This window comes from Amblyomma americanum, chromosome 3, assembly GCF_052857255.1.
Source record: "Amblyomma americanum isolate KBUSLIRL-KWMA chromosome 3, ASM5285725v1, whole genome shotgun sequence".
Classification (NCBI taxonomy): Eukaryota; Metazoa; Arthropoda; class Arachnida; order Ixodida; family Ixodidae; genus Amblyomma; species Amblyomma americanum.
In genome coordinates, this window is record NC_135499.1 from 120,751,801 (window position 1) to 120,779,437 (window position 27,637).

At 44.3% G+C, this 27,637-nt stretch overlaps 1 protein-coding gene across 1 annotated transcript; it reads left to right on the top strand.

The window, feature by feature from the left end:
* Positions 1–7,366: 7,366 nt before the first annotated feature.
* Positions 7,367–23,626, top strand: LOC144124849 (N-acetylneuraminate lyase-like). The gene is made up of 10 exons (XM_077657759.1): positions 7,367–7,476; positions 10,306–10,376; positions 10,477–10,564; positions 11,011–11,068; positions 13,309–13,384; positions 15,945–16,037; positions 16,405–16,550; positions 20,150–20,281; positions 22,051–22,090; positions 23,354–23,626. The coding sequence occupies exons 1-10, from the start codon at positions 7,400–7,402 to the stop codon at positions 23,497–23,499; spliced, it is 927 nt and encodes a 308-aa protein (XP_077513885.1). The 5' UTR covers positions 7,367–7,399; the 3' UTR covers positions 23,500–23,626.
* The last annotated feature ends 4,011 nt before the right edge of the window (positions 23,627–27,637 follow it).

Consider the following 27,637-nt stretch of genomic DNA (forward strand, 5'->3'; position numbering starts at 1 on the left):
CCCAGTCGCCTAATATTGTATGAAGGTGTTAAAGGCTCCTTCCGCTGTTAACAATACCGGGCGACTGGGCAGCGAAGGGCAGCTACAATGAACGTGTTTACAAGAACTTTTGTCCCCGATAGTACCTGTATGAAGAGTTAAAAAACTTTAAAAGTTAACATTAGCCTACTCGTGCCTTCTCCTCATCAATTTTCCTGCCGTTTTATCTCCTCTCTTGGCGTTGCATAGGTTTTTATGGTCGTGTGCATGAAGTAGTGTCTCAACTGAGACTCAGTGGTAAAAAAGCAACGATTGCACTTAAATCTGCCTAAGAGCGGAAATGGAGAGCCTTTCTCTTTCCTCTCTTTCTTCTTCCATTTTTCAGCTTTTCTTATTGTGTTTTTATTTTCCTTATTTTTGTTTTGTTTTTTATTTTTATTTTCCACTTTTCCATTTCATTTTTGTTTTTCCTTGATTTTTATTTCATCACATATATGCTGCTTACCAACTGTTGCTGGACCGTTCGTGCGCACAACTTCCGTCCACAAACTTCTGTTTAGAAACTTCCGTCCACGCCCCTCATGAACCAAGAAAGGCTTACGCCTTAAAACAATGCCTGTGGTGAAATGGCACCGAATGTGAGGCATTTGCGGGGAGAGGACAAGTTGACCGTCCTGTGCAGGATGGACTTCAGAAGAGGCAGCAGCATCTTAAATAAACAGGACAGCGTCGCAAAGAAAATATTTCGAGAATTGTCCTCGCGGTTCTCGCTGTGAGTACGCAGTCGAAGACATTCTCGCGTCAGCCACCCGCCCTTAATTGGTTCGTTGCGGTACCTTCAATTTTTGATCCAAAGTGGGTTAGTTACAGCGATGTCTGGTCCAAAAAAGAGAACTATTTTAGGTTCCAGATTGCTACGCTGTTAATATCTTTCTCCGTTTCTCTCTCCTCCCCAGAACATGTTCACAAGTTTTTTCGTTCTCTAATGTTTGAAAGTGGTGAAGTTGTGAAGCCTTTTCTCTCACTCAATTACGCATTAGTGCCCTGAAAATAATCGTATAGTAATTCAATACAAGCTCTTTTCTTTCGAAGTTGAGCATTTTTTATTTTATTTTAGCAATTTATAACATCATCACCTTTTATTCTTCGCAGATCGCCGCAGTAATCATCATCATCATCAGCCTGACTACGCCCACTGCAGGGAAAACGCCTCTCCCAACTTTCTCCAATTAACCCTTTTCTTTGTTAGCTGCGCCCACTGTATCCCCAGACACTCGCTAATCTATTAGCAAGTAAACAAGACTGATGACCTTGTTCTTAGACAAGAAATATTAGCGCAGAGCAGACGAAGAGGAAAATATGGCAAAATAAAAAGCTTAAATCTTGTTTTCTATGCGCTCCTTTTGTTCGCTGTTTCTATGCGCTTCATTTTTCTATGCACTCCTGTTGTGCTGTTTGTTGTTCGGTGTGCTTTCCAATAGCTTCCAGACGGTTGTTCTGAGCAATAGCATACGATCACATGACAACAAGCGGCGTCACTTCCATACGAAAGGATTCCGAAAATCTGTCTATGGCTACACTGCACCTCAAATTTAATAGCAACTAGTTGAAAACTCGCTATTGTACATTTGGCAGTCTAGGAGTCGACGAAACACCGCGTGATCAGGATATAGCCTTCTAACAAGACGGAGACTGGGTCATTGAATAAGTCGATTTTCAGTAGAAAAATACGATATAGCCGTTCCCAAAATAAGAGAAAATGTTTTTTATCCTCTCATTACAACAAATTTTTCTGTAGTATTGCAGCGACGTCTGGTGTCATGACAGAACTGGCTTTCGTTGCGACATGGGACTGCGCAGTATTAAAAAAGATCGTGTTGTTCCTGCAAGAATTTATATTGTCAGGTCCAAAAAGACTACCTGAAAAGCTGCTGCGGCAACAGGAAATTTCCTGTTGCGTTTTTGAATAGGGAAAGGCGAACGAAAATGATGTTTCGCGTCCTATGAGTCTTTTTGCGAATGAAGGTTGCCTATGGGTCCCGGAACGCCATTGCTGTTTTTTTTTTGTTTTTCACTTGGTCAGTGGCTTATCTTCAAGTTGTTAAAATACACCTCGCAAGCAGCTTACATTTCTTAAATGACAATTGTTATCGGGATCTTGGGAATGGACGATACGAGCACCGATACCTTATCTATTGCTCAGCATCTCTCAGCTGAGCTCCCGAGGCAGACAAAAACGAAGATATTGAAACTGATTCCTATCAAATAATACCCCATTCGCGTGCATCTACTAAAAAGCGAATCACTTTTATTTCTGTCTTGAGAGTTATCTGCGGTGGGCGATTCAATGTTACCAAAAAGGCCCAACGCGACAGTTTGACTACAGAGAGAGCCATTAGCGTTCTATGCTTGTGTCTCGAGCGTCTCGTCAGTAGATAAAAATGTGCATTGCCTATTCTTTTCTCGTAAGAATGCCTATGAGAACACTGCCCTGAGGCTATTGGCAAAACACTCCATAGCAAACTCAGCATTTACGGCAGCAGAAGCGATAGTATTGTTAGAATCTCTTCGAAAAGATGTTTTGGTAAGTGCTGCCTCTTCCTTCTCGAACAGATAAGAGACTGCCAGGAGTGCTTCTTCAGCCTCTTGTTTCTAACGTGCTTATCGAATCGCGAGGCATATCGTAGGAAAGGAATGCAGACGCCAACGAGACAAAGTTCGCTGTTGTAACTGGGGGGAAGATGCTGTGCCGACGGTAGCTCTTATTTCCTACTCCCGCTCGGCGAGGAAACTGGAAACGGAAACGAGATGTCAGTGCACGTTAAAGATCCCCAGGTGGTCGAAATTATTCCGGAGCCCTCCACTACGGTACCTCTTTCTTCCTTTCTTCTTTCACTCTCTCCTTTATCCCTTCCCTTACGGAGCGGTTCATGTGTCCAACGATATATGAGACAGATACTGCGCCATTTCCGTTCCCCAAAAAACAATTATTATTATATGCCTTGTTCGGTTCGTGTAGACACGCTTCACATCTTTCGTACATATAGTGTAAATTCGGTCTACCGACATTCCATATGGTGTCTGCAGCCGCACCTTTCCAATGGCTTCACGCAGGCGCGTCCATCCTGTAGACATCGCAGTGGAAATGAAAATGCTTAAAAATATATATGTCATGGACCGCAGAGTGTATTCACCTGCCGGCAGACCACGTACGCTTTAGAAACAGCTGACATGCTGAAGCTTATGAGAATATGGACTAGTGCTGTCATGTGACAATCCCAGTCATGAAATACATTTAAGGAAAAGTCGCCCCCCACACAAGTACGGCGCAGACGTAGCCGCGAAAAAACACTCAACTCGTGAGATCTGCTCTAAAATCTCATGGGGAAAGAGCTAAGGGCCACATCTTTGACAAATTCGGCGGCCCATAAAGTATGGAGGTGAATCCAGTACCGCCCTTTGTAATAAATTGCTGTCTTGTATGTGCTCTTGCAATTGACATGCACGCTGGTGTGTCTGGCTCCTTATAAATACAAAAACAAAGCGGCCGGCTGACTGCGCCAAAAGCTGCTTCTCAGTTTTTATTTCCTTGATGGCCGCGACACTGCTTTTGCTTTAAAACAGCAACAATTTTGAATTGTGTCCAAAGTCCTGGTGGACGCGGTTTCATAAGCATAGCATCATACATGGCACGAAATGCGCGAAACTTGAAGTCTAAAATTTATCGCTACAGGCCGAATTTCCGGCAGCATATCAGCCGAAGTATTAGTGGACAACATCGATGGTTTGCTTCCACCTGCAGCCTTGAATTTCACTCGTTCATCGAGTTCATCATGAGCAGTCTTGCCATTGTAAACGAGCGGGAATACAACTCTCGTCTTTGCCTCTTGTAGTCTTCGCAGCGTTATATTTTGCACTGTGACACATAATGAATACGAGCGGTACTTCTTAGGCCCGTAGAGCATGTACTGAGGTCAAATGTTTAGGGCAATCCGCCAAGGTGGAGTATATTTGTAATAAAGTAGTAATTACTCATTGGCATCCACCCAAACGCGAGCATACGGCTACAAAGGAAGGATATACAGCTTCCTCAGATATTTTGAAGTTAAACAAAATTAGTCCTAGGCACCGGGATTCAAACATGGGACTACCGTTTCACCAGAGCAATAATTCTACCAACTCAGCTAACCGAAAAGACAAGGTTATGGTAGGGCAAGAGCGAACTGATCTATAACTCGAAGTGGGAGATGAACAAGACAAGTTATGCGCCTTGCTTTTGTACAATAAGACCGGTGCTTCTAAGAGAAGGCAGTGCTGAACAAGGCAGGTGATGTGCGTTGCGTTTCTATTGCGATTTAGACCAAGACGATCACTGCGCCAACCTTTTGATTGTATGAAAAGTTTTAACTTGCGGGAACAATACAGAACACAGTGTGTATTAGGAATGCCGTAGCGTAGGTATTCAGGGTAACTTAAGCCACCCGAGGCTCCCCAAAGTGCACCGAAATCTTTGTTATAGGGGGAGGGTTTACGTGTTAAATCCGTTTACTCCTGACGCCACTAAACTGCAGGACATCCGATTTAATGCCCGATATGTCCTCCAAAACTGCAGGTAGGATAGCCATCACCTCTTGTATTCACGCACTAGGTCATTGGCTGTTGACTGGCACATCAACAAAGCAACAAACAAACAATTCAATAGCCTCATTCGACGAGGTTCTTGCTCTAAGCAATGCCGGGTTCAGTTCCGGATGGCGGCCTCTCCGTGTGCTTAGCCTGACAGAACTGATTCCTGCCTTTGTCAGTTGCTCCGGAGCAGCAGGGTAGCGAAATCCGGATGCTTATCGAAATATTCGTATACAAGGTGGTGGCCAATTAGTTCATTAAGGTGGCCAACTCCTGTTCTAGAGGGTGGGAGTGTCTTTGTTTTTCACTCTACGAGCCTTATTAGTGAAGTTGAATCTTGCCTAGCCTAGAGTCACTGGTCATTGGCTTTGTCGGCTAGTAAGACGCAGCATCCGGGGATTGGTTATTCAGTTTCACGAAAATTAGTTTTTTCTTTAACGAGTGGAAATTGCTACGGCACTCATAAGATAAAAACCCTCATCTGAGAGCGAGGTAAATTCTTTTTCCTATGCCAGTGACACGACCGAGGTTAGGTGCCAAGATGAAGCGGAAATCATGCCTTAAATTCTTGACCTATGAAAGTGTAGTCTGAAACATCAGACAATTCGTCAGCATTAAGGCGCGAAAATGGAAGTTATGACTTGCAAAATAGAAAGTTTGTACCAAGACGTGAAATTGGCAGAGTGAATGAAAAACAAAGTACACTGTTCCTGTGGGCAAATGCATTGCCAAGGCAGGCAAGAAGCAGGCAGGCGGCGATGCAGACGGGGATTATGGCATGGTTTTAGGATTAGCGGTTCGGACAACTAGTAGCAATGCGCAGACCAAACGAGTTCGCAAATTATGCCCCACAAACAGAACGCGAAGGGGCTCTGAAGATCCCGAATGGCGAGCCTAAAAATTAAATAGCAAGACATCATATTGTGTCTCATCGAGGCATCTAGCAGGATATGAGAGGCTAAAGATCGGTTGAGATGCAGTCAAGTGGACATTGGGTGCTGCGCGCTTTACACGTCTATCGTTCAGGGCAACAAATGCCGCACGAGGCGTCTCTCTCTGCCCCCTTGGAGTCCTATCGCTCTGCTGCGACTGCAAAGACTGGCTGCCACGTGTGCGTTGCGAGCTTCTGCCGTGATGTATATGTGGAAGGGGCTTTGCTGTTATCGGAGACGGTCTCCCGCGCAAAGGTTGTGCAAGGTCCGTCTGCTGTATCGCCTCGTCTTGTCGGAGCTCTTTCTATTGTTCCTTCGCGGGAAAGAAGGAAAGTGCAGCCCTTGATAGGCAGTGCAACTGCGAGAGCCATTACCTTGCTGGATTCACTGCCAGACAGTCGGGCGCAGCAAAAAATGGAAGCTAAGATAGCGAAGGCAAGTATTTGTATTTGCCTTCTTGCCTGACTGTGGCGCGTTGCCTCGTATATTGTGAATACCTTGCCAGTTCATAGCTCCTATCTGGCCATGTCTCTGCACAGATGTTATTGCAAGGAACCCAGGTTTTTGAGGGGTCTCCTAACTCACTAAGGTTTCCTTGTTGCAAGCTTTTTTTCTTAATTTGAGTGGCTAAATTGTTCAGGTTTTTGCCGTGTTTAACTGTGGAACAAATTCAATAACGGAAGCCCACAGATCAAATATGAAGATGAGCTTCGTTTTCTTGGGCGGCTTTCTATAAATGCATACTTGTATGTGTGCTTTATTACTTGACAGTGTTATGACAGGGGCTTTATGATGTTACAATTTCACATTTATTACAAACTTTGGTAAAGGGAGTGGTATACTGTTCCACTGCCTTCGGGCTATGCTTCTTGATTTAACGCTCGAGTGGAAAATCAAAGAGCACTAGAGTCCTCATTGTCGTACGCAAGCGTAGAAACGGTTGTTGCTCCTTTCTAACTGTTTTGAATGCCCACCCTTTAGGCTCAGCGATGAGTCCCTTTATTTGTTATGATGCTTGCCAAAAGCGTTTATACTTTTTCCACAGCAAAGTTCTGAATTAATGGCAACCCAAACGCAATATTTTATTACTATTTCAATAGTACCAGTTTAATTCCTACAAATAATATGACGAAAGCGCGCGGAACAGAAATGAAATTGAGCATGAATTTAAACGAGAGGCATTGTTACGTCGATGCCTGCTAACATTTGCTGCGTACAGCCCGCTTTAAATTAGGGTGAAAGAAGTAATGCAAATATGCTTTTCGAAGCACACCTGTGTGATCCCGTAGCAGTTTTGAATTCCCGGCACATCTAGGTGTTTGCTCCTGGCGTCCAGAAAGAGTTTTCAACTACGAAAGTTGCGCATTGTTGAGTTTTTATACGTTAAATTTTCATCGTTAATATAGCCTGCGAAAGGAAAATCAGGGTTCTTAGTGTTATATTATCAGGATTATCGTCGTCATCAGCCTAACTAAGCCTACTGCCGGACTGAGCCCTCTCCGTTATCCATCCAATTAACCCTTTGTTGTGCAGGCTGGGGCCACTCAAGCCCGCAAACTTCCTAATCTCAACCGCCCACCTGACTTCCAACAGCCCCGTGCTACGCTTGCCCTTGCTTTGAAATCACACCTTTACCCTTAACGTGATATGCAAATAGGCAAAGATAACGCTCCCCATGTCGTCACCGATTAACTTGCTAGACAACAACCTGTCTCACTATCTGAACACATCTTTGCCAATGACAGTTGGCCAAAAAGAATACCAATAACTGTTTAGGGCTCCTTGCGCCCAAAAGCCCGAATGCTTCTGGTGGATGACAAATAAACAACCTACCTCAGCTTGAAACGCATAAAGCCTTCTAAATGCTTGTGCTTTACTTGCAGATAAAGAGCTACAGCGGCTTTTGCGCCGCTCCATTCACACCGTTCGACAGCAAAGGGTAAGATTTGAGAAAAGTGTATAGGTATGAGACTACATTTTGGCCGTAGAGAAAACATAGTGCGCAGGTTGGAAAACAGCACGCCTCGCATTCCGGTAGTCGACCTACGAGAAATAAAGTTACAGCAGCTCAATTCACAAGCAAGTGCCGATACATACGAAGGCACAGGGCTCATAATGCGAGGAAATAGCTGAGCGATGTCGAAGCTATTTCTATCATGCTTTAGGTATTAATGCTTAGAGAGGTAGTGGAATGAATTATTTCCTGTGCCTAGTTATCCTTTCTGCTCCTTGACGCGGGCCGGAGCCCTCTTTTTTCTCCTGCAATACCAGTTCTCCTAAAGGCAAGGTCTTTACATGAATTTCACTACTCTTTAGGCCCACCCACTACACCTTGTTTATTTAAGGCACAGCGTTGAGCTAATCGGCCTTTTTAGCAGTTCTTAATGCAAGTTAATGCTGGAAGCAAGGAAAGAAAGCTATAAGAAGCGCAGAATCAACACCGCATGATTAGCGCTTTTTTTTCAAGGTAGCAAAAGGACCTTCATTACTTTTTTATATTGAGTGCGGCGTTCCCTGTATCTTCTTTCTTATTTATGCGGGCCGGCTTTAAAAGCTTCCCATATCACTTGACTTGCAAGCGAAACACGTGTAGAGAAGTTCACTTGCGGTTCCGTGCGATACGAAGTGCAGCAAATATTTCGAAAACATATGGCAGCACTGTCATAGGCCAAAAAAATTGAACTGAACGGGCGCTAAAAGAGCTGGCCGGCGCGGCTCGACGTCCGTTTAGTTCGGTATCCAAGTAACCTTATGGAAATTACGCCAACACTATGCAGGACGCCTCTTCAAAGAGAACGGTATCCGACTAGTCAGTTCGGCAGCTAGGAATGAGCGGGACAACTGACTGACTAGCGCATTTTCTTTATTTTTTTGTGAAGGCTCAGAACAGCCAAGGACGACTAAACACACAAAAAAGCCGCACACTTCCGCAAAGTCAAACATGCCTTGCTATGGTGCCTTGTTGCAAGTCATTTCATATCACATATGTAGCGAATTTTATCGCCTATGAAGTGAAAAATTTGACGATCCTTCAATCAGACGTATAGCAATTGTCTTCACGAGTGAAGCTATGAAGGAAGCAAAATTTTGGTGGCCGCGTCTGAAGAGCCCTGGACGGGCTTTATTTTCTTGCTAGCAACCACGGTAGCTGGACTCAAGTGTCGAGAGGGTTAGCTTTATTAGCTCTTCGTCTCATAAACGCGCCAAGCATTTTGCCACTTTTAACTTTCTCACCTAAGTTAGAAAATAGTAACTTTGATGAAGTATGACTGCAGAGTTTTTATCGAACATCCATGGTAGCTGTGCCAAAGACTGGAGGGGGGAACAAATTATTACACCACTGGGAGACCACAGATGAATATAGACTGAGTTTTTGCAGTGTAAAGAAATAATATGAGCTTAGGCAAGCTAACAAGTGCGGTGATGAGCTGGCTCCAGGGGTATATGCAGCTTTATTTGTGTATGCACATTTGCTATATTTTTTCAATTCGTCATTGATAACCATCGGGAGAAAACACCCGCTCAAGGGCCCAACATTATGAAGTAAGCATAGACAGCTTTTGTCTATCAAATCTGCGAACATCGCTGCTAGATATTGATGATATTAAGGTAGTTTATAGGGGAGAAATGCGGGTGTCAGTCGGTGAGATATCCTTAGATAACAAAAATATATAAAACAAAGACCCCTCGAAGAAAGGGCGAAGACAGGAGGTGGTCTTGAGTCCACCGATAGCGCTCATCCGGTGCTCCGCTTGTGATTTCTAGCGCTATTTTCATAGCCAAACAGAAATTGACGGTGCAGAGTTGGACATCACGCGCGAGTAATGCGTACGAGTTGGAAATCAGACGTATACCGGGTGTTGCACCGAAGATATTCTGCAATTTCTAAAACTATACGTTTTCAGTTAGAAGACAGCATGTTAAGGCATAGCACTGTCAGCAGTGTAGCACATCAGAATAGAGCTAAGACGTGCTCACTGTAGGCCGGCTAAATAGTGTTCAATAGTTAAGCTTTTAACAATAACTGTTAGGCTCCTTGTTTGTTGAGAGGCGCGTAGCCCACGGTAAGTTATATACATATTTGTTTTTTTGAATTTCAAAACCCAGAGACACTTGGCGATGTGGCCCAACAAGTTTTGCTTGCATCGCGCCAAAATACATATCCCTGCAGTGTAGGTAACATGTCCAAACAGCCAAAACTTGTAGGATCGCAACACCGAAGGTAACTAAGTTTTCAAAATTCATGCAAGAACCCCTGAAAGAACTGTAATAGCCCACCCCTCATGGTATACCCCAACAGGACTTTTTGACGCACAAAGAAATAAATAAATAATGAAGAAGACACCAACAGAAATAGCCGAAAAGATAACTACAGAATATTAACTAACCAGCCTACTAGTTAGCAGGTCTTAGCTGTATGCTGATGCGATGCAGTCGCGAGTAAAAAAGTTTGCACAGTGACGTTACCGGAGAAGCGAAAATCCCTGCCGTGCTTTGCGTATGGACTTGGCACTTTTATTCGCGGGTTCCTAACTGCAGCTCCGAGCGTTGCTATCTGCCGATCTGGTGGCACGTCACTAGTGATAATCTTTTTTACTCGCGACTGTACACTGTTACAATGTTGTGCCGAAAAATTAAAGCTCTTATAAATCGAAAAGCGTATTTTTCAACAATTCTGCTTCTTAGGTGTAACGAACAATATAACTTGGTCCTCTTTCCTGCTTACAATAGCTCCCTATTGTAATTCTTCTGCGTCGATATTTTGCAGGCGCATAAACATCAACATCATCGACGAATACGTCAGCCTTTTGCAGAAGCAGAGTGTCACTGGAGCGTTCGGTACGTACGTGCACAGTGTTCACCTCATTCGTTTGGCTTCGTGTCTTGGATGTAAGCAATCATTGAGGCGTTGCATGTGTTACGTGTCTTTCTCATGCAGTCAATGGGTCAACCGGAGAAGGGCTTTCGCTCACTGTGGCTGAAAGGAAAAAACTCGCCGAAAGATGGGTGGAAGCCTCAAGGGGAAAGTAAGCCACTCATACGCGGGTTGCGCTTGTTGTGGTTTTGAGTTTCCCCCTGAAGAAGTAAGCTGCGCTAAGGAAGACAAAGTGCAATGAAATTAAAATACATTATCCTTCTTTCCAACCTTAGCATATACCACCAATGCTAATATTTTTACACTAATTATAGTGATTGACTGACTGACTGATTGATCGATTGTGACTAATGAGTATTATTGCATGTGCAGACTAAGTTCTTAGCGTCGTTATTTTTTTGCGACTTACAAAGTTGAATAACAATAAACGAATTCCCTCGGGCCACCTGTTAATTGCACAGCGTTTTATGCGCATATTGCGGTTAATTCTTAGCGAATCAGTTGAATACGGTTTCGGGGAACTACAAAAAGGAGCGGAATCTGAACGCTTTGCTAAGATCTCCGGTTTCTGTAAAATTAAAGAATTTTTTTTTTCAGACTTGACCTCGTCATTGTGCACGTAACGGCCGCATCAATAGTCGATACGAAAGAGCTGGTGAGTATGAGAACTTGTCTTATGTGAGAAGGGCTTGGGGTGCGGAAACTTATAGAGTACGCGAACTCGGTTCTGAAGTTGGTGCGCTTTGCATAAAAGGAAATGGTGCGGACGAATGGGGTAGAGGCCGTAGGAATTGCCGTAATCAAACAAGAACTCCACTACGCTTTGTTATTCGTCTGCGTACTTTGGCATTGATATGCAACCGTAAGACGAAAACACACTTTCTAGTATCATAACCAGGAACAGACATACGTCTAGTTGATTCATAGAAGAGAACATGCAAAGGTGAGCGATTGCTTTGTCCTAATATCCGCGGGCGAGATTCAAGACGGTCTTACAGTAAGCCTCTCTGGAACATGAAGTTTCTCCTTGTTGTTGGATATATTCTTAAGTCAGTCCTATTTGTGTTGAGTAGGTGCTCGCTCTGCTGCCTTGGCTTTATATCCCGCTTCTTTTAATGCTTTGGCATTACATGAGTCTGTGCAAGCGGAATCTGTGGATCGCTGTCTGTCAGCCGCCAGAGGAAGATAGGCATCTCCAGAAGCCAGATGATAGGCACGAACGAACCTAGTATGCTACTTCGTATATAACGAACCTCACTGTGTCTCATCGGATATAACATATTTTCGTAACTGGACCTGGAATGTAACGAGCTTGGTGTGTTGACCTCCAATGTAACGAACTTTAGTCTGTCAACCTGGAATGTAGTGAGAGTTTGGCTGCTAACACGTTCATACGATCCACCGAGTAGAGTTTTCTTTATGACAACTACTAGAACACTCGTTTAACAGTACATCTTGCTGGGCTAGTTGGTGAAGCATTGTCTAACAAAAGGTAAAAACAGCGCTCAGTTTAACATAAAACCACACAGCGCCCGTCCTGTCCGTCTTTATGTGTGGTTTGTGTTAAATGTAGCACTGTATTTACCTTTTCTTAGACAATTACTTGAACCTTTGCAATTGTTGCTTTCTCTCGTTGAAAAGGAGCAGTAGGTGCGGTATTCATGCGGCAGTATCTCCTATTCAAGTTGATAAAAAAAGCATTAGCTTTTAAAGCGCAAGGTTTTAAGGCAACGGTTCGCGGCAAGCGCGTTGTAGCGTTCAAGCTAAAGTTCATCCGCGACAACGCGACCCCGTGCATATAGCCGGTGATAATTGCCTCGTTCTAGCTTCGTCGTTATGGGGTGCGGCTGGCTCCCACCAGAAGGCAGCGCCAAACGATGATGAAGTGACTGCATGGCGCGGAATACTGAGTGCCTACGCAATAGTATTTGCCGCAGTTATGATGAAGCAGCCAGCGTCGCCGTGGCACATAGGTCACGCTCCGGGAGGACCATGCATGTAGTCTAACCGAGTGTCTTGTTTGAACGTGGCGCGAATGCAGGGCATAAGAGCGGGTTGAACATAGCAAAAATTTTCAAGGGACGCTGAAGTCAGATGCGCTGCACAACAACATGCTGCACCGCTGCGCCAAGAGTGGTACGATGGCTGTAAAGTAGAGAATCCGGGGCTGAAGTGAAAGCCGAAGTGCTAGCACACCTAATTTGCCTTTAGCCTAACTACCCAAATCGACCGTCAATTTTTATCAAGAGGTGAGGCTGCACGTGCATGCGCAGCCCTTCAGTTCTCCTGAGAGGCGCCCGTGTGCTGTGCGATGTCAGTGCACGTTAAAGATTCCCAGGTGGTCGAAATTATTCCGGAGCCCTCCACTACGGCACCTCTCTCTTCCTCTCTTCTTTCACTCCCTCCTTTACCCTTCCCTTACGGCGCGGTTCAGGTGTCCAACGATATATGAGACAGATACTGTGCCATTTCCTCTCCCCCAAAAAACCAATTATTATTATTATTATTAGTTCTCCTGAGAGAAAGTGAAATCAGATTATTAAACAAGAGGCGATAAAAGGGCGATAAAATGCGGTCTATCGTACTTAATGTACAATCTGTTTTCATCGTGATAACTGCGCATGCGCTGTGTGCCTTCCACCTAAATAAATGTAATACGAGAGTGTGTTTCAATAGACTTATTTGGAGACAGGCTGCGTCCTATCATGTCTATATGTGTGCTTGTCTAAAAGAAGTAGCGCTCAATTATTCTTTTAGAGAGGATGCAACACCAACTAGCTCCTCAACGTGTTTTATTAAGTGAATTGAAGTGAGAGCAAAACGCAACTTAAGTGCGGCTCCATGGCACTATGTGAGACAATGGCAAATCTGCTGGGTGTCTTGTTTTCCCCGCAGGCTACTCACGCGGAAGGCTTGAACGTGGACGCAATTTCCATCCTCCCTCCCTTCTACTTTCGCAGCCCCTCGAATGGTAAGCAAGCACAGATGTCCTCGCTGGGGCTCCTGATCGGTCGGGCGTTATGCTGGTGCTATCTATGCACAGTTATGCATGCATCCCTTCTACTGATCGGCAGCACTGCAGGATATAATACGGGTTTAGCAGGGCATGTAGTGTCCTGAATGACATGGATCTGACATCTGTGCAGTCCATATTTTATATGGGTAATTACAACTATTGGGGATGAAACTTCTGAGGACGCGAAAGATGTTATCGGCCGTAAGCTTGAGATTAAACATTTTCAGATGAAAGTTAGAGCGGTCTTCTCGACTGTGGCACCTAAATCAGGAATTAGTTCCCAAACGTCGAAGCTCTGCAGTTGGATCGAGATTCGTGCGTGCTAACCACTCCTGTTCCCTATATGATGTTCCTTGCATGAAAAAAAAACTTTCTTCCATATCGTGTGGACTATTGGGATCGCTTATATTTTTTGTGTGTACGCTTTCCACGACGTTGCAATCGTAATTCAATGATTTTGCATTATTGATACAGCCACACCTGTATCCCTTCATTTAATTCGTCATATATTCTTCTCACCTAATGCGACATAAATGCGCCAGAATTTCTCCTCTGATTACACTGTTATCACATATTCCTTTTCGCTGCTTTTAATCTTTTGTATTTCAGCGCTATTTCCTCAACATAGTTTTAAAGCCTCGACCATCGCAGGCGCAGGGTTTATGAGCATTGGCCCACTCGGCTCGAAATTTCACTAAGAAAAACTGGCGAATCATGAATTTATTGCAGTAGCCATAATGCAAAAAAGCGATGCAGCACCGCGATGGCTAACAAACAGGATGCAGTGTCGCGGAAGGGAATGAAAAACAAGTAAAACCGTAGTATACGTACTTACACACCTGCTCCACTGATCCGGAGTTCCCGGGTTCGAACCCGACCGCGGCGGCTGCGTTTTTATGGAGGAAAAACGCTAAGGCGCCCGTGTGCTGTGCGATGTCAGCGCACGTTAAAGATCCCCAGGTGGTCGAAATTATTCCGGAGCCCTCCACTACGGCACCTATTCTTCCTTTCTTCTTTCACTCCCTCCTTTATCCCATCCCTTACGGCACTGTTCAGGTGTCCAAAGATATATGAGACAGATACTACGCCATTTCCTTTCCCCAAAAACCAATTATTATTATTATTACTCCGCAGTCGCTAACTGCCCGGCTGCATCCTGATGTCCACTCTTGTAGAAAAAATGCCCCAAACCTCCCCTTACCCTTGTTTTTCTTACCCATGTTCTATGCCGCTTTTATCACGTAGCCTTGCGCTTCCCGCCCACCTTCTTGCGCATCCTAGTGCGCCCTGACGGCGCTTGTGTCACTGGCACGTGTCATCGCGGTGCACTTCCTCCCCAATCTGCTCCTTGCGAAGACGGGCCAGTGCCTTAGGTTATCAAAAACAAGAGCCATTGGTCGAAAAATGCGCATAAATTAAACAATAATGAGTTTTCGGTTGCCCACAAAAACGCTTAAAGTTTGGTCGTCGATTGCAATCTTAGAGTCACTACGGTTTCGAACATCAGCAGTCTTAAGGGGCTATGATGGGCAGTGATTGGGCGTTGGTTAAGGACCAGCAGCGCAGGCGAACCTGGTTTCGTTGCCAGATCGTCTCTTCGGCTCACGGGCACATTAAATACTCCCCGCATAGCTCGCAACATTGCACCGCCGCCTCTCCTCTGGAAGTTTCCGGAGCGGCTGCATGCACCGGAAGTTGTCGAACTCGTGCACTAATGGCCAAATGTGTAGTCGCTGTCAGACTTTATGTACCACGCTTCCGCCTTCGAGGTCTTCTTTCGCGTTGCGTAAAGGAAATGGTTGGTGCCTTTACGTGTAAGGGCAAAAGTAAATATTACTCGACCGAAAGACGCGGGTTAGATCCGGGCCGTGGCGGTCGAAATTCGATGGAGTCGAAATTGTAGAGGCCCGTGTACTGTGCGATGTCAGTGCACGTTAAAGAACTCCGGGCGGTCGAAATTTCTGGAGCCCTTCACTACGGCGTCCCTCATAACCTGAGTCGCTTTGGGACGTTTAACCCCCATAAACCATAAACCATAGATATTACTTGGATATGCATAAAAAATTCGTTAATTTTCACTAGGTAACATGTATGAAGCCCTTTACTGCGTAGAACAGTATTTTTTTTCATGAAATCTGAGCAGGAAATATTGTGCCGGCAGAAGGAACAAGAAATACGTAAATTTCAATACAAATTTCATTTGACACGGCAGATAAATACGAGATCACGAGTATTTGAAAAGGTTACGAGGATATAACACTAAGAAAGGCGTTGTGCGTCCACAGTAGAGGAAACTGCGCGAGACCACAAATGGATACGATTTTTGTGGGTCGTTCGCACTTTGCCGATGTATGCTGTCATTGGGTTGATATTCGAGTCTGATAGAGAGAGAAGAATATTAGGTGCTGAGGGAGCTTCACCAGCATTTTTTAATGTGAAAGTCATTAGTGGCCAACCACTTCATCTTAAAAAGACTATAGGGTACTAACTCACTGCGTCATTCGCTACCTTTCAGATCACCTTGTGCGGTACGTCGAAGAAGTCTCAAAGGCTGCACCGAACACCCCAATCATCTACTACCACATTCCTGCTTTCACACATGTCGATGGTGAGTTGCTCGCTATTTTGTTGCTGCGAAATTTCATTTCTCTTGAACCTATGTCGGAATTAGACACTTCATAAACAAGATATCACGTGCAGGTTTAAAGGAAAGAACATTTTTAAAGATTCTGTGCAAATGTTGTATCGTCTGTGCTATAGGGCTTCGGAATGTGGAGAGTATCTAAATAAAAGCAGGCTTTGATTACTGAAACATTGTAGCATTTGCGACATTTATTAAATCGCGGTACTCTGCCTGCACACACAATGCATACTGTTAAGTTGACATCAGCCACTGCATGCTAATTACAAAGTTAACACCGGTGTTGAAAAGAAGCAAATAAGTAGAAATGACGTCTGGGCTCTTGTGCTTCTAGTGAGGATGTCTGAGTTTCTACCCGAGGCTCACCGGCGTGTACCTGCCCTGTGCGGAGCCAAGTACTCCTGCAGTGACCTGACAGACTTGGCTGGGTTCCTGCGTGAAGACAAGGCCGAATTCAAGATATTTTTTGGTTACGAAGAGGTACGGTCTGGTAGTTCCAACGTATAGTAAAAACGCATTCATTGCACACAGTGCGCAAACATGGGCCTACTGATGAGGGCTTAAGGCGTTTAGCGGCAGAAACGCCGAGAGAAAATTACGAGGCGCTTTCTTCTCTGTAAAGGTGAATTCTCGCCCTACGCAATAGGCTGTCCCCTACACCATCTTTTACAACTTGAAAGTTCTACTCAATGGGTGTCTTGCATGACCATTTTATTCAATTGTTATGGAAGAAGGATACCTTTAGGCAGGTTTGAAATTTTCGAGATCTTTTCTCTAGAGCACCTCGATTAGAAAACTTTGAGCGTAGCGTGGGTGAAACTTGAAGCTTTACATTGACCGCAACGTCAGTTTCGGCGACTGCAGGTAAATTATGATTGGCGTGGGTAAAAAAACCTACCTTTTATGTTCATAAATTATACCAGCACCTTAGCGCCAATGCTGCAGCGTACGGAATACAAAGCGTTATGGGGTTGATAACAGTTCTAGCAAGTGAAGTTGAATAACGAAAGATTCTCCTCATTGTGTAGATGAGCAGGAATACCCTCACTGGTAGCTCGCATATCGTGAGCCTGAATGAAAGCTACCGCAGTAGCTTCAAGGCATTACAAAGAAGTCCTTTCATATATAGTTGTAAAAATTCCGGATACCAAAAGCTTTTACTTCGCATAGTGCTCAGAAAACAGTGGCTGGCTAATCTGCTGCAAAAATTCAATGGAATACAAACAATTGTGTGAAATGTTAGTTGTACCTTCGCCTATTCCCAACTTCGCCTATTCCCAAACCTTTCACTAAAACATTCGCATTGATAAGTACCTTCCAGGTGTTGTGCCAGGATGAAGTAATACAACAGTTGTCCGTAAAGTTCCGAGACTGAGTCAATTAAAAAACGCGTTTAACAATGAAATCATTTGTGCAGCACCCCTTCGAAATAGTCTCCCTTGCAGTCTAAACACAGCTTCTATGGCTTCTTTAGGTCTCGGAAACAGTTGGAAAACGCTTTTTTTTGGCAAGGCTCTCAGCTCCTTTTTCGTGGCGTCTTGAATTGCCTCCACGCTCCCCTCCAGCGACCTTTTAGGGCTCTCTACACATGAGGAAACAGGACAAAATCGCATTGGGAGAGGTCAAGCGAGTATGGCGGATGAGGAAGTACAGTAATGCAGCGATTGGCGAGAAATTCTGTCACGCTGAGAGCAGTGTGCGTCCTTGCGTTATCGTGGAGAAGGCTACAATGTCTAGATGCACATACGTTAGGGCGACGGCGTCGCAGTGCATGACGCATGTGTTGGAGCACGCGGATATAAAACTCCTGATTCACCGTCTGCCCTCGTGGTGTATGACACCTCTCGCGTCGAAAAAAGCTATCAGCATTGTCTGTCTTTGTTTTGGGCTTCTGTTACTGCACCTTTCTCGACGCCGAAGAGCTTGTGGACCGCCATTCGGTGCTCTGCCTCTTTGTTTGAGGATCGTATTGAAAACACCATGTTTTGTCTTCAGCAATGATGCTGTCGACGAATGCAGCATCCTTCTCGGCCTCGGAGAGCAAATCAGCGCTCACTGATGCCCGCGTGTTTTTCTGGCTCTGTGTGAGGTAGTGCGGCACAAGTCTGGCATTGAGCTTTCGTTTCCCCAAGATAATCCTCGCGCAAAATTTGGCGGCGTGTTGTCTTACTATTGTCGAGAGCATATGATAGTATATGCTGACTCTAATGGTGCGATCTTGCTGTACCTGTTCCCTGATCCGAGCCACTTTGGTTTTATTCTGTGAGGTTGAAGGGCGCCCCTACCTTGTGTCGTCTTCCACCGACGTTCTCCCCATAACGAACCTCTTCTGCCACTCGAAAACTCGCGCCCGCGATAACGTCTCGTTGACGTAAGCTTCAGGAAGGAACACATACGTCTGTGTGGCAGTCTTGCCAAGCTTCACACTGAATTTTGTGTTTATACATGCTGTTCGAATTGGACGTCCACCTCTCCAAATTTACTCACAGTATAATGCGCAAAGGACAAGTGACAACGTATTTCTACGTGTAGTGCCATCTAGCAGCTGCCACAGCAATTAACATACATAGCTCAAGTTAGCACAAAAAGATGGCGCTAAAAATACGCATCAATTCTATGCTTCTATGCTTAAGGGCTGAAGTTCAGTCGCGATTAGAGGTAAATCAGAGAACTGTCGGAAGATTAGCACAAGGTGCCCCCGGGAAAACCACAAACGAGGCTGTACAGGGGGATATGGGCTGGGCAACGTTCGAAGCACGAGAATCTCAGCGTAAAGTACTATACGAATAACGCCTGAGGAAATTGGATGATAACCGGTGGGCAGCTAAGGTATTTAAATACCTGTACAGAAAGAGCGTTGACACACAGTGGCGGAAACGAACTAGAAAGCTGGCCAGTAAGTTTGCCAGAGTTGAGGAAGGAGAAAGAAAGAGCATTAAACGACAGGTTAAAAACGTCGAAGAAAAAAATTGGATAGATTCAATGGAAAAGAAGCATAGTGTAGAACTATATCGATGCTGGAAAAGGCAGATCAGGAAGGAAACGTTTTATGATAACTCAAGAGGCAGTGCCCTCCTCTTTGAAGCTAGGTCAGGGTGTCTTAGAACGCGCAGCTACAGAAAAAAATTTAACGAAGAAGATGACACATGTGCTGTGTGTGGTAAATCTGTAGAAACAATAGAACACATCCTCCAAAAATGCGATGCTATCCATCCCGATGTCGATGCAGGCACAGTCACTCTTCCTGAGGCCTTAGGGTTTAGAGATAACAATAGTCATGTATATAAATCTGCGGTGGAAATTAGCAAAAAGCGATTGGAGGAATGGTGGTACAAAATCAGAGAGGTGACATAAGTTTTAAAGTGTAGGAAGACGTTTTTTTAAAGGAAATGGCGAATTGTATTAACCACTTCCAGCAGAGTAAACAAAAATAAAGGAAAAAACTAAGCATAGGGGCAACAACCACTGCCCCGTTTCAAAAGGAATGCTCCTACCTTCCAACCATCGATCCAACATTTGTTTTGGGGAAGCATTTCTAGAGAAGAAAATAAACCAGTCTCGACACTTTACGGACAAACGTTGTAATGAGAGCCGTCCATTGTTTAGCGAATACACCAAGCTGCGTTAGACTTATAGTTTGCAATAATTGGTTTATAGATCTGTAATTACTCATTAGCAACCATCCAAGCGCATCCATACGGCTACAACGACAAGGTATACAACTTTCGCGGAAACTTCTCACTTAAAGAATAATTCAGCCCATTCCATTGATGGAAAGCAAGCCCACGGCCAGTCCGGAGCAGTCGTTCTACCAACTAAGCTAGTTTTTCCAGCTGTCTGGTAGCTTTTCTGCTTAGCGGACTTGTTAGCTGGTAGAGCAACTCGACCGGCTACACGTGCTGGATACTCAGAGCAGGACAAATTTTGTTTCAACAACAAAGTTCATTTGAAAGCTGCATAGCTCTCCTGAGTAGCCGCATGGCTCCACTTAGGTGGGTGCCAATGAGTTTTTACCTTGGTGTCATAATATGAAAAGCTTTTCTAATAATTTTGTTGCCTCTCTGATTTCGTGACTTCAGATGCTGCTTGCTGCACTGGCACTTGGCGTGACCGCAGCTATTGGAGGAACCTTCACCTACCAGGGTCATCTCGCCAAAAAAATCATGGACCTGTATGAGCAAGGTGACTTGGCAGGAGCGCGACTTCTCCAGGTGAGAGAGACTGCTAGCTACAGTTGATTTGCTTCACCAGGTAGAGAATGCTGCCAGTAATGTTCGTGCGCTTTCGTGCGATGAAGCGCTTTGTTGACTGGCTACGATAAAAAATAAAGCAGGAGCTTTCGTTCCCTTCTAAGGGATGAAAAGGCGTCTTGAAAGCCAGCTATGAGATTTTCTGCGTCAGCTTTTGAAAATACTCCTAATACTGTGTCGCCCTTTGAGTTGTAGTATGAAATTTCTTTTGTGGCACCGAAGATCAAGTGTAGGGCAAAGTGCAAAAGCATTATTTTACTTGCTAAAATTTTTATGAAGAATCTAATTCAGGCAAAAGAGGTACCAAGGTCCGTTCGCTCGTTCACCGAAACAATATTACGTACAAACGCTTTGTTATAAAATTTACGGCCAAGTTTTTTTGCCATAACATTTTATGTTTGCAGAACGGATAACAAGGACATTCTCACGTTGTGACATCGCCGCTTTTGCTATTAGTACTTCGAATATAATGCCTACCCGACATTTATGGTAATCTGAAGCATTTTCTATAACTTTTACACGGTAGCATTGAACCTGTCCTTACCGACTTTCAAGTTAGCCCTTATCTCGATCAACAAGGAAGCGAGCAAAATCGATAGAACTTGCTTTAAAGTTCCGTCTAACGTTGATTCCACTGTGCGTTTACGTACCGTGTTCACGAATGCAGCACAACATTTGGTCAAACGATTATTTGTAACTTAATGTTCAATACACTATGCTAACACATTTCGCTCAGTCTACTCTCGGTCTTTCTGTGCTGTATGCTCACACATTAAATAGTTTGTGGCCCACACGAACGCTGAAAGCTTAATCTCCCTAATGATCTGGCACTCAACTATGAACCCTTCTCTGGCCGCATGCACTTTGTTCTCGCAGAATGTCTTGGTTAACGTTCTCGTCGCGACTATTTTGTAAATTCTCAGCATGAGTAAAGAGGATCACATGCTCACGACTTCTGCCTTCCATGCACACGATTTGTGTATTTGCTGGGCATTCAGCGAAACATTTTTTTGACCACCATGCTGCTTCAAATGCGATTTTACAATACAGCAAGGAAAGGTCTTAGGCTGACACTGTGTTAATAAGCGGTTTGTGCCAAATTTTTCTTACATCCCGCATAAGCAAAGAAATTTTCGCGCATGTGGCCATCATGCTTACATAAGAATCCATGCTGTGAGGAAAATAAGGTCGATAGCCTGCAAGAGTAAGCGCAAGGCTGGAAGTACGCAGTTGCAGTGGGTGCTTTTTCAATTCGCATCTTTTTTAAGCTAAGATATAATTTTACCCCTACAACAATGAAAATTCAGTGAGCTAGCGAGCTTGTTAGTAGTAGATCATGTGCGCAAGGCATTTCCGAGCCAAATACATGCCATGTGGTTGCGTTGACCCCGTGCTGAAATAACTGTCAGTCGTTGGAACTCTCATCTGAACGTAAAGAAAGGGTGCAGTACTATTACACACGAATTCGGACCAATGATAAAATTCTTTACATTAACTAAGTGCATAGAAGATCAAGAAAGGCTGCAGAAGTGATTAGAAAATTCTTTCTGTAGATTGTCAGTGAGTAGTGGTGCGTATCGTACACTACCTCCTTTGTGCTCAATGTCTTCTGATGTGCATAGAATGTAAGAAAAGTTTGTGAACCAGGTGTTTTTGCAAATGTCAAAACATCCACAGCGTTTTTCGTTTTTCGTTTCACAGCTCAGTTCTTGTTCATATCTTTATTATAGGACAAGCTAAAGCATGGCATAGATACCCTTTGCAAGTATGGTAAGTCTTTGTTTCGTCACATTCTTCTAAGAAAATTCATGCCGCTGCTTTGCGCAAAAGGATTTCCAGTTGGAAGCACAGTTGTTTCGTGAACAGATCAGAATTATATACCAATCATTAAATTGCGAATAATTTGTGTTTAACTGCATGCAGTCCTATATTGTTGCAAAATACACATTTTGACTTTTTTGCTATCATTTAAAATGAAGGCACTACCTTCTCACAGCTTGTGAAATGTTCGCGGCGAGAAATTCGCTTCTTTGTGCAATAACTCCGCGGAAGGTTCAGTTTGCTTTTAGTCCGGAGAAAACGCCTATGTTAACGTCCATATGTTTTAAGTAATATATCTGCCTTCACACAAAATTATGGACACATATATATGTTGACGAAATTTACGTGTAAATTCTTTGGTGGCCAAGTTCGAAAGCATGGCAGTGTTCGAAACATTTATGCACATTTTTTGGTACAGTTTATAAATTTAAGCTAAAGAGTACAAAACAGAAAGACCACTTCAACCTCTTGTTCCCGTATTTTGTTAGTAAGGATCGTCATCCGTTTTCGAGTCTGATTCGCTCATCTTTATTTCACCTTTGCATGCAGTACTTGGACCGGGTTGGTGTGATCAGTGTGTTAAGTTCTGTACTTTTTCGTCCTGCGTTATATATGTTAGTGGGCCATTCTGTCAGTAGGAGAGGAGTGAAACCAAAGCTCTTAATAAGAATAAAAGGGTATATAAGGAAAAAAATGGCTGTATAACACTGTGCTCGTTAGTTATCTGTCGGGGGCTGTGTGTTGGTCGATCACGACAGACAAGGACAGGAGAGCAAGAGCTGTGTACTAAGACTGGCACATGGGATGTGCAGTCAGAAAAAGATTAACATAGTTAAAACTTTGCGCAAGCACAAAGCAATAGCGACTTATGAAGAGACCATAGCTGGTCTAAGAATTTGTGCGTGGTTGCTCGTTCGCTGTACTCGTCTTGACGTGAGGCTCCAATTGGGCCGATTCAATTCTCACAGGCTACTATGGTTTTGCCACACTGTAGGCGGTTTCTGGCACGAAGTGTTGAATTAGAAGGTGTGTGTCACTGTTTGCGAGGGGTTTCGCCTGCCTTTAACTCAGGCGAGTTGAATTCCGCTTTTGGAGTACCTAATGTATACGGGAAAATAAACTACTTTAAGGACGGAAGCTGCGTCACGATTTAATTAGTGCTGTACTAAAATGACAATTACACAATTAATCGCAGAAAATCTTAATTTTCAGGATATTGCGTGGCTTCCCTGAAGGCAGCAGCTAACAAAGTGAGCGGCCTTGACTTCGGTGACACCCGAATCCCAGTCTGTCCTCTACCAGGAGACAAAGCTGAGGAGCTAGCTGAGGAGATTCGTGGGCTCGACATCCTGTTGTGAATGACATGTTGTTTTTTACGGCGTGTTTTAAGGGGCGAGGAAAGCTGAACGTGTGACAGCGGTACGCAAGAGCAGCGTACCTGTCTAATAGTGTGTAAAGCAGTGAATAAAGTTGTTTTAGCTGCTATTTTGCCACCCTGGATACATTTTATTGCTTCACTTTGTAGTACACAGCGCCGCTGTGCTGGAACAGTATAAGGTGCTCAAAAATTCTTGGAGTGTTCAATTTCTACGTATGGATGACAAATACAGTCTTTCGATGAAAGTTATCGCGGCGTTTTCCGCGTCAAAGGAGAAAACAAAGAAAAAGGCAGCTACAAAAGATAATCAGATAATCGAAATTTTGCCGAGAGCATAGCGAAAAATTAGGGCGCTGTGTATAAAGCTGAAATTTCTTGGAGTGACTTGCACCAAGGAAGCTTAGCATCACTAAATATGTATATCTGGCGGCTACATTGCCATCGAGACATTTGGAGCAATTATCGCTAGACTTCATCACTCCACAGCTACCGTAGTCTTTCTTAAAGAAAGTCAACAATACAATTACAATAAGTAAGGGCATCAGGCAGGGAAACACCATCTCGCCAATGCTCTTCACCGCCTGTTTACAGGCGATATTCAGAGGCCTGGATTGGGAACAGTTGGGGATAAGAGTTAGTGAATAATATCTAAGTAATTTGCGATTCGCTGATGACATTGCCTTGCTGAGTTACTCAGGAGATGAACTGCAAAACACGAACAATGAGTTAGAAAGGCAGAGCAGAACGGTACGTCTTAAAATAAACATGCAGAAAATCAAAATATTGTTCAACAGTCTAGCAAGGAAACAGCAGTTCACTATTGGTAGCGAGGAGCTGCAAGTGGTAATGAAATACGTCTGCTTCCGGCACGTAGTGGCCGCCGATTCGTATCATGAGAGGGAAATAACTGGAAGAATAAGAATCGGGTGGAGCGCGTATGGCAGGTTCTCTCAGATCGTGAATGTCAGTTTACCATTTTCCCTCAAGAGAAAAGTACACATCAGTTGTACCTTGCCTGTACTCACCTATGGGTTAGAAACGTGGCGGCTAACGAAAAGGGTTAAGCTCAAGTTAAAAACAACGCAGCGAGCTATTGAAAGAAAAATGATAGGTGTAACATTAAGCAACCGGAAGCGGACAGAGTGGGTGCGGAAAAAACGGCGGGGAAACTCCGTAGTCAGAATCGTGAGGAAGAAATGGGCTTGGGCAAGGCATGAAATGCAAAGGCAAGATAAGCGCTGGTCCTTAAGGGTAACAGATTGGATTCCAAGCGAAGGCAAGGGTAGCAGGGGGTGGTAGAAAGTTAGATGGTCAGGTGCGATTAAGTTTGCAAGGATAGGGTGGCGGCAGCTGCGTAATGACAGGGTTAATAGGAGAGACATAGGGAAGCGTTTGCCCTGCAGTGGGCGTAGTCATACTGGTGACGATGTTGATTGCTAGACCCCTCTTCTTGTATTGGACTTAGTGTTTCTCTTTAGAGAAGACTCAGGCGTCAAGGAAAGCACTTATCGTGAAGATACGCTGTGTTATCCTAAGACTCATCTGCTTTCCAGGTCCAAGTGTTTCGACCTTTGAATCTCTTAAGCGCGCTGTCAAAGCCACATGCTACACTATGATTATTAAACAAATGAAACAAGTTAACAAATAAGCATACAAAACAACTGACAAATAATAAGCGCCTCTATGTACCTTATAGATGTTTGGTGCTATTGAGGTCGAGTCCTGCGAGCTGTGCTCCTTTAGCCGCATTGTGTGGATTAAAGTTTTGTCTGAAAAAGCAAACCGATGTCATTTTTGGAAGCTCTGCAATCAGCACGGACATAGAGAAAGACAAGGACAAGAGCTATGGTAACTGCAGCACTGTCAAAAATAATTTATGTGGACCAGCTAATCTGATCACTCACATTTTCAAAGCAAAAACCGCAAAACGTTTTTGATCTCAATGCAGCGGTGTTCTGTTTCTAAGTGGTGCCGTGTCAACAACGCTGACAGCGTCGAACACTCCCCAAGCAGCACAGGTCATCGGCCCAATATTGCACCAGGATGGTCCCATCCTGGCCCTTTGTAGGGCCGGCCTTTGCCAATACGGTTCCAATGTTGGGCCAATCACTTGTGCTGCTTGGGTCTGTATTCACTAAAGCGGTGAAATATTTTGGAGGGAGTAGTTGGCGGTAAGTAATCGGTGATGGATTTCAGACCTGTGCATAAATGATTACTTGTAATTAATTAATTTTTGTGTAATTTTGTAATCAATTGAATACTTTTTCGGACGGTAACGTTTCTGGTAAGGTTTTTATTGTTTTGCAGTAACGGATTACCGCTAATAAATTACTCCTTTGCAAAAAAAGACTACAGAGGCGAATAGCTCGTGACGATGTGACTGCGAAAAATAGTTCGGCCGCGCCCGACGGTGCGCATGGCTGCCTGAAGTGCCGTGCTTTCCACGATATTCCTTTTTGGTGTAGCTGGCGCCATCTATGAATGCTTCTTGCAATACGCCGTGCCTAGCTCATTCGTTGTAATAAGTAAAGCTGATTTTCCATCGCACTCTTAGAAACAGCGCAAAGATGGCGTGGATAGTGAAAAAGGAATACTTACAAGCCGGGCGCTAACTACCAACTGATTCATTTAGCTTCAAAGGGACAAGTTTTATAGGCACAGCCATTAATTTATCACTGCCTCCGGGATCTGCCTTGGTCTTTATACCGCGCGTCTTTACAATCCTGTCTTTCTATCCCATCTTTCAACTCTCCCACTATCTGCACGTGGTAGCGATTGTGGTTCGGCTTGAGCCAGTGGGCAGACCTGTGCACGTTCCTTTTCTTTCTTCCTGGCAACCACAGACAGACAGACAGACAGACAGACAGACAGACAGACAGACAGACAGACAGACAGACAGACAGACAGACAGACAGACAGACAGACAGACAGACAGACAGACAGACAGACAGACAGACAGACAGACAGACAGACAGACAGACAGACAGACAGACAGACAGACAGACAGACAGACAGACAGACAGACAGACAGACAGACAGACAGACAGACAGACAGACAGACAGACAGACAGACAGACAGACAGACAGACAGACAGACAGACAGACAGACAGACAGACAGACAGACAGACAGACAGACAGACAGACAGACAGACAGACAGACAGACAGACAGACAGACAGACAGACAGACAGACAGACAGACAGACAGACAGACAGACAGACAGACAGACAGACAGACAGACAGACAGACAGACAGACAGACAGACAGACAGACAGACAGACAGACAGACAGACAGACAGACAGACAGACAGACAGACAGACAGACAGACAGACAGACAGACAGACAGACAGACAGACAGACAGACAGACAGACAGACAGACAGACAGACAGACAGACAGACAGACAGACAGACAGACAGACAGACAGACAGACAGACAGACAGACAGACAGACAGACAGACAGACAGACAGACAGACAGACAGACAGACAGACAGACAGACAGACAGACGGACGGACGGACGGACGGACGGACGGACGGACGGACGGACGGACGGACGGACAGAAAGACGGACGGACGGACGGACAGACGGATGGACGGACGGACAGACAGACATCACCCATGCACAGCATATATAGCACGATCAAGCGATAAACCGTTACTTCTCTGTGCAGTCGTTGCTTACTAACAGCACACACTTCAGTCATACACAGTTAAAAAACAATAAAAACGATATAAATCTCGCCTATAACCTGTATTAAATAAAAAATGACCTGCATTTATCAACGTAGAATCGTATATCTCTTAGCCAAGCTGTGTACAAAGAGAAAAATAGAAAAAGTGAAAACAAGGAAGCAGTGTAGACAGTTAAATCCATTCGTAACAATGCAGTGTGAAAAACGAAATAATAGATCCCAGTCAAAGGGTAATCAAACGACATGAAAATTGCCGACAAGATGGCAGGAATCACCTCCCACAAAAAGAAACAGCCTGCAGGTGTCCCTTCAGAAATTGCAGCTTATTATCAAGTTGTGAAACCGAGGATGCGCTGAAAAACTTCTCTCCGCCTTTAGAAATAAAAGAACAGCTTCGATAATCTCTCGCTCCAGTTTGTCTCTT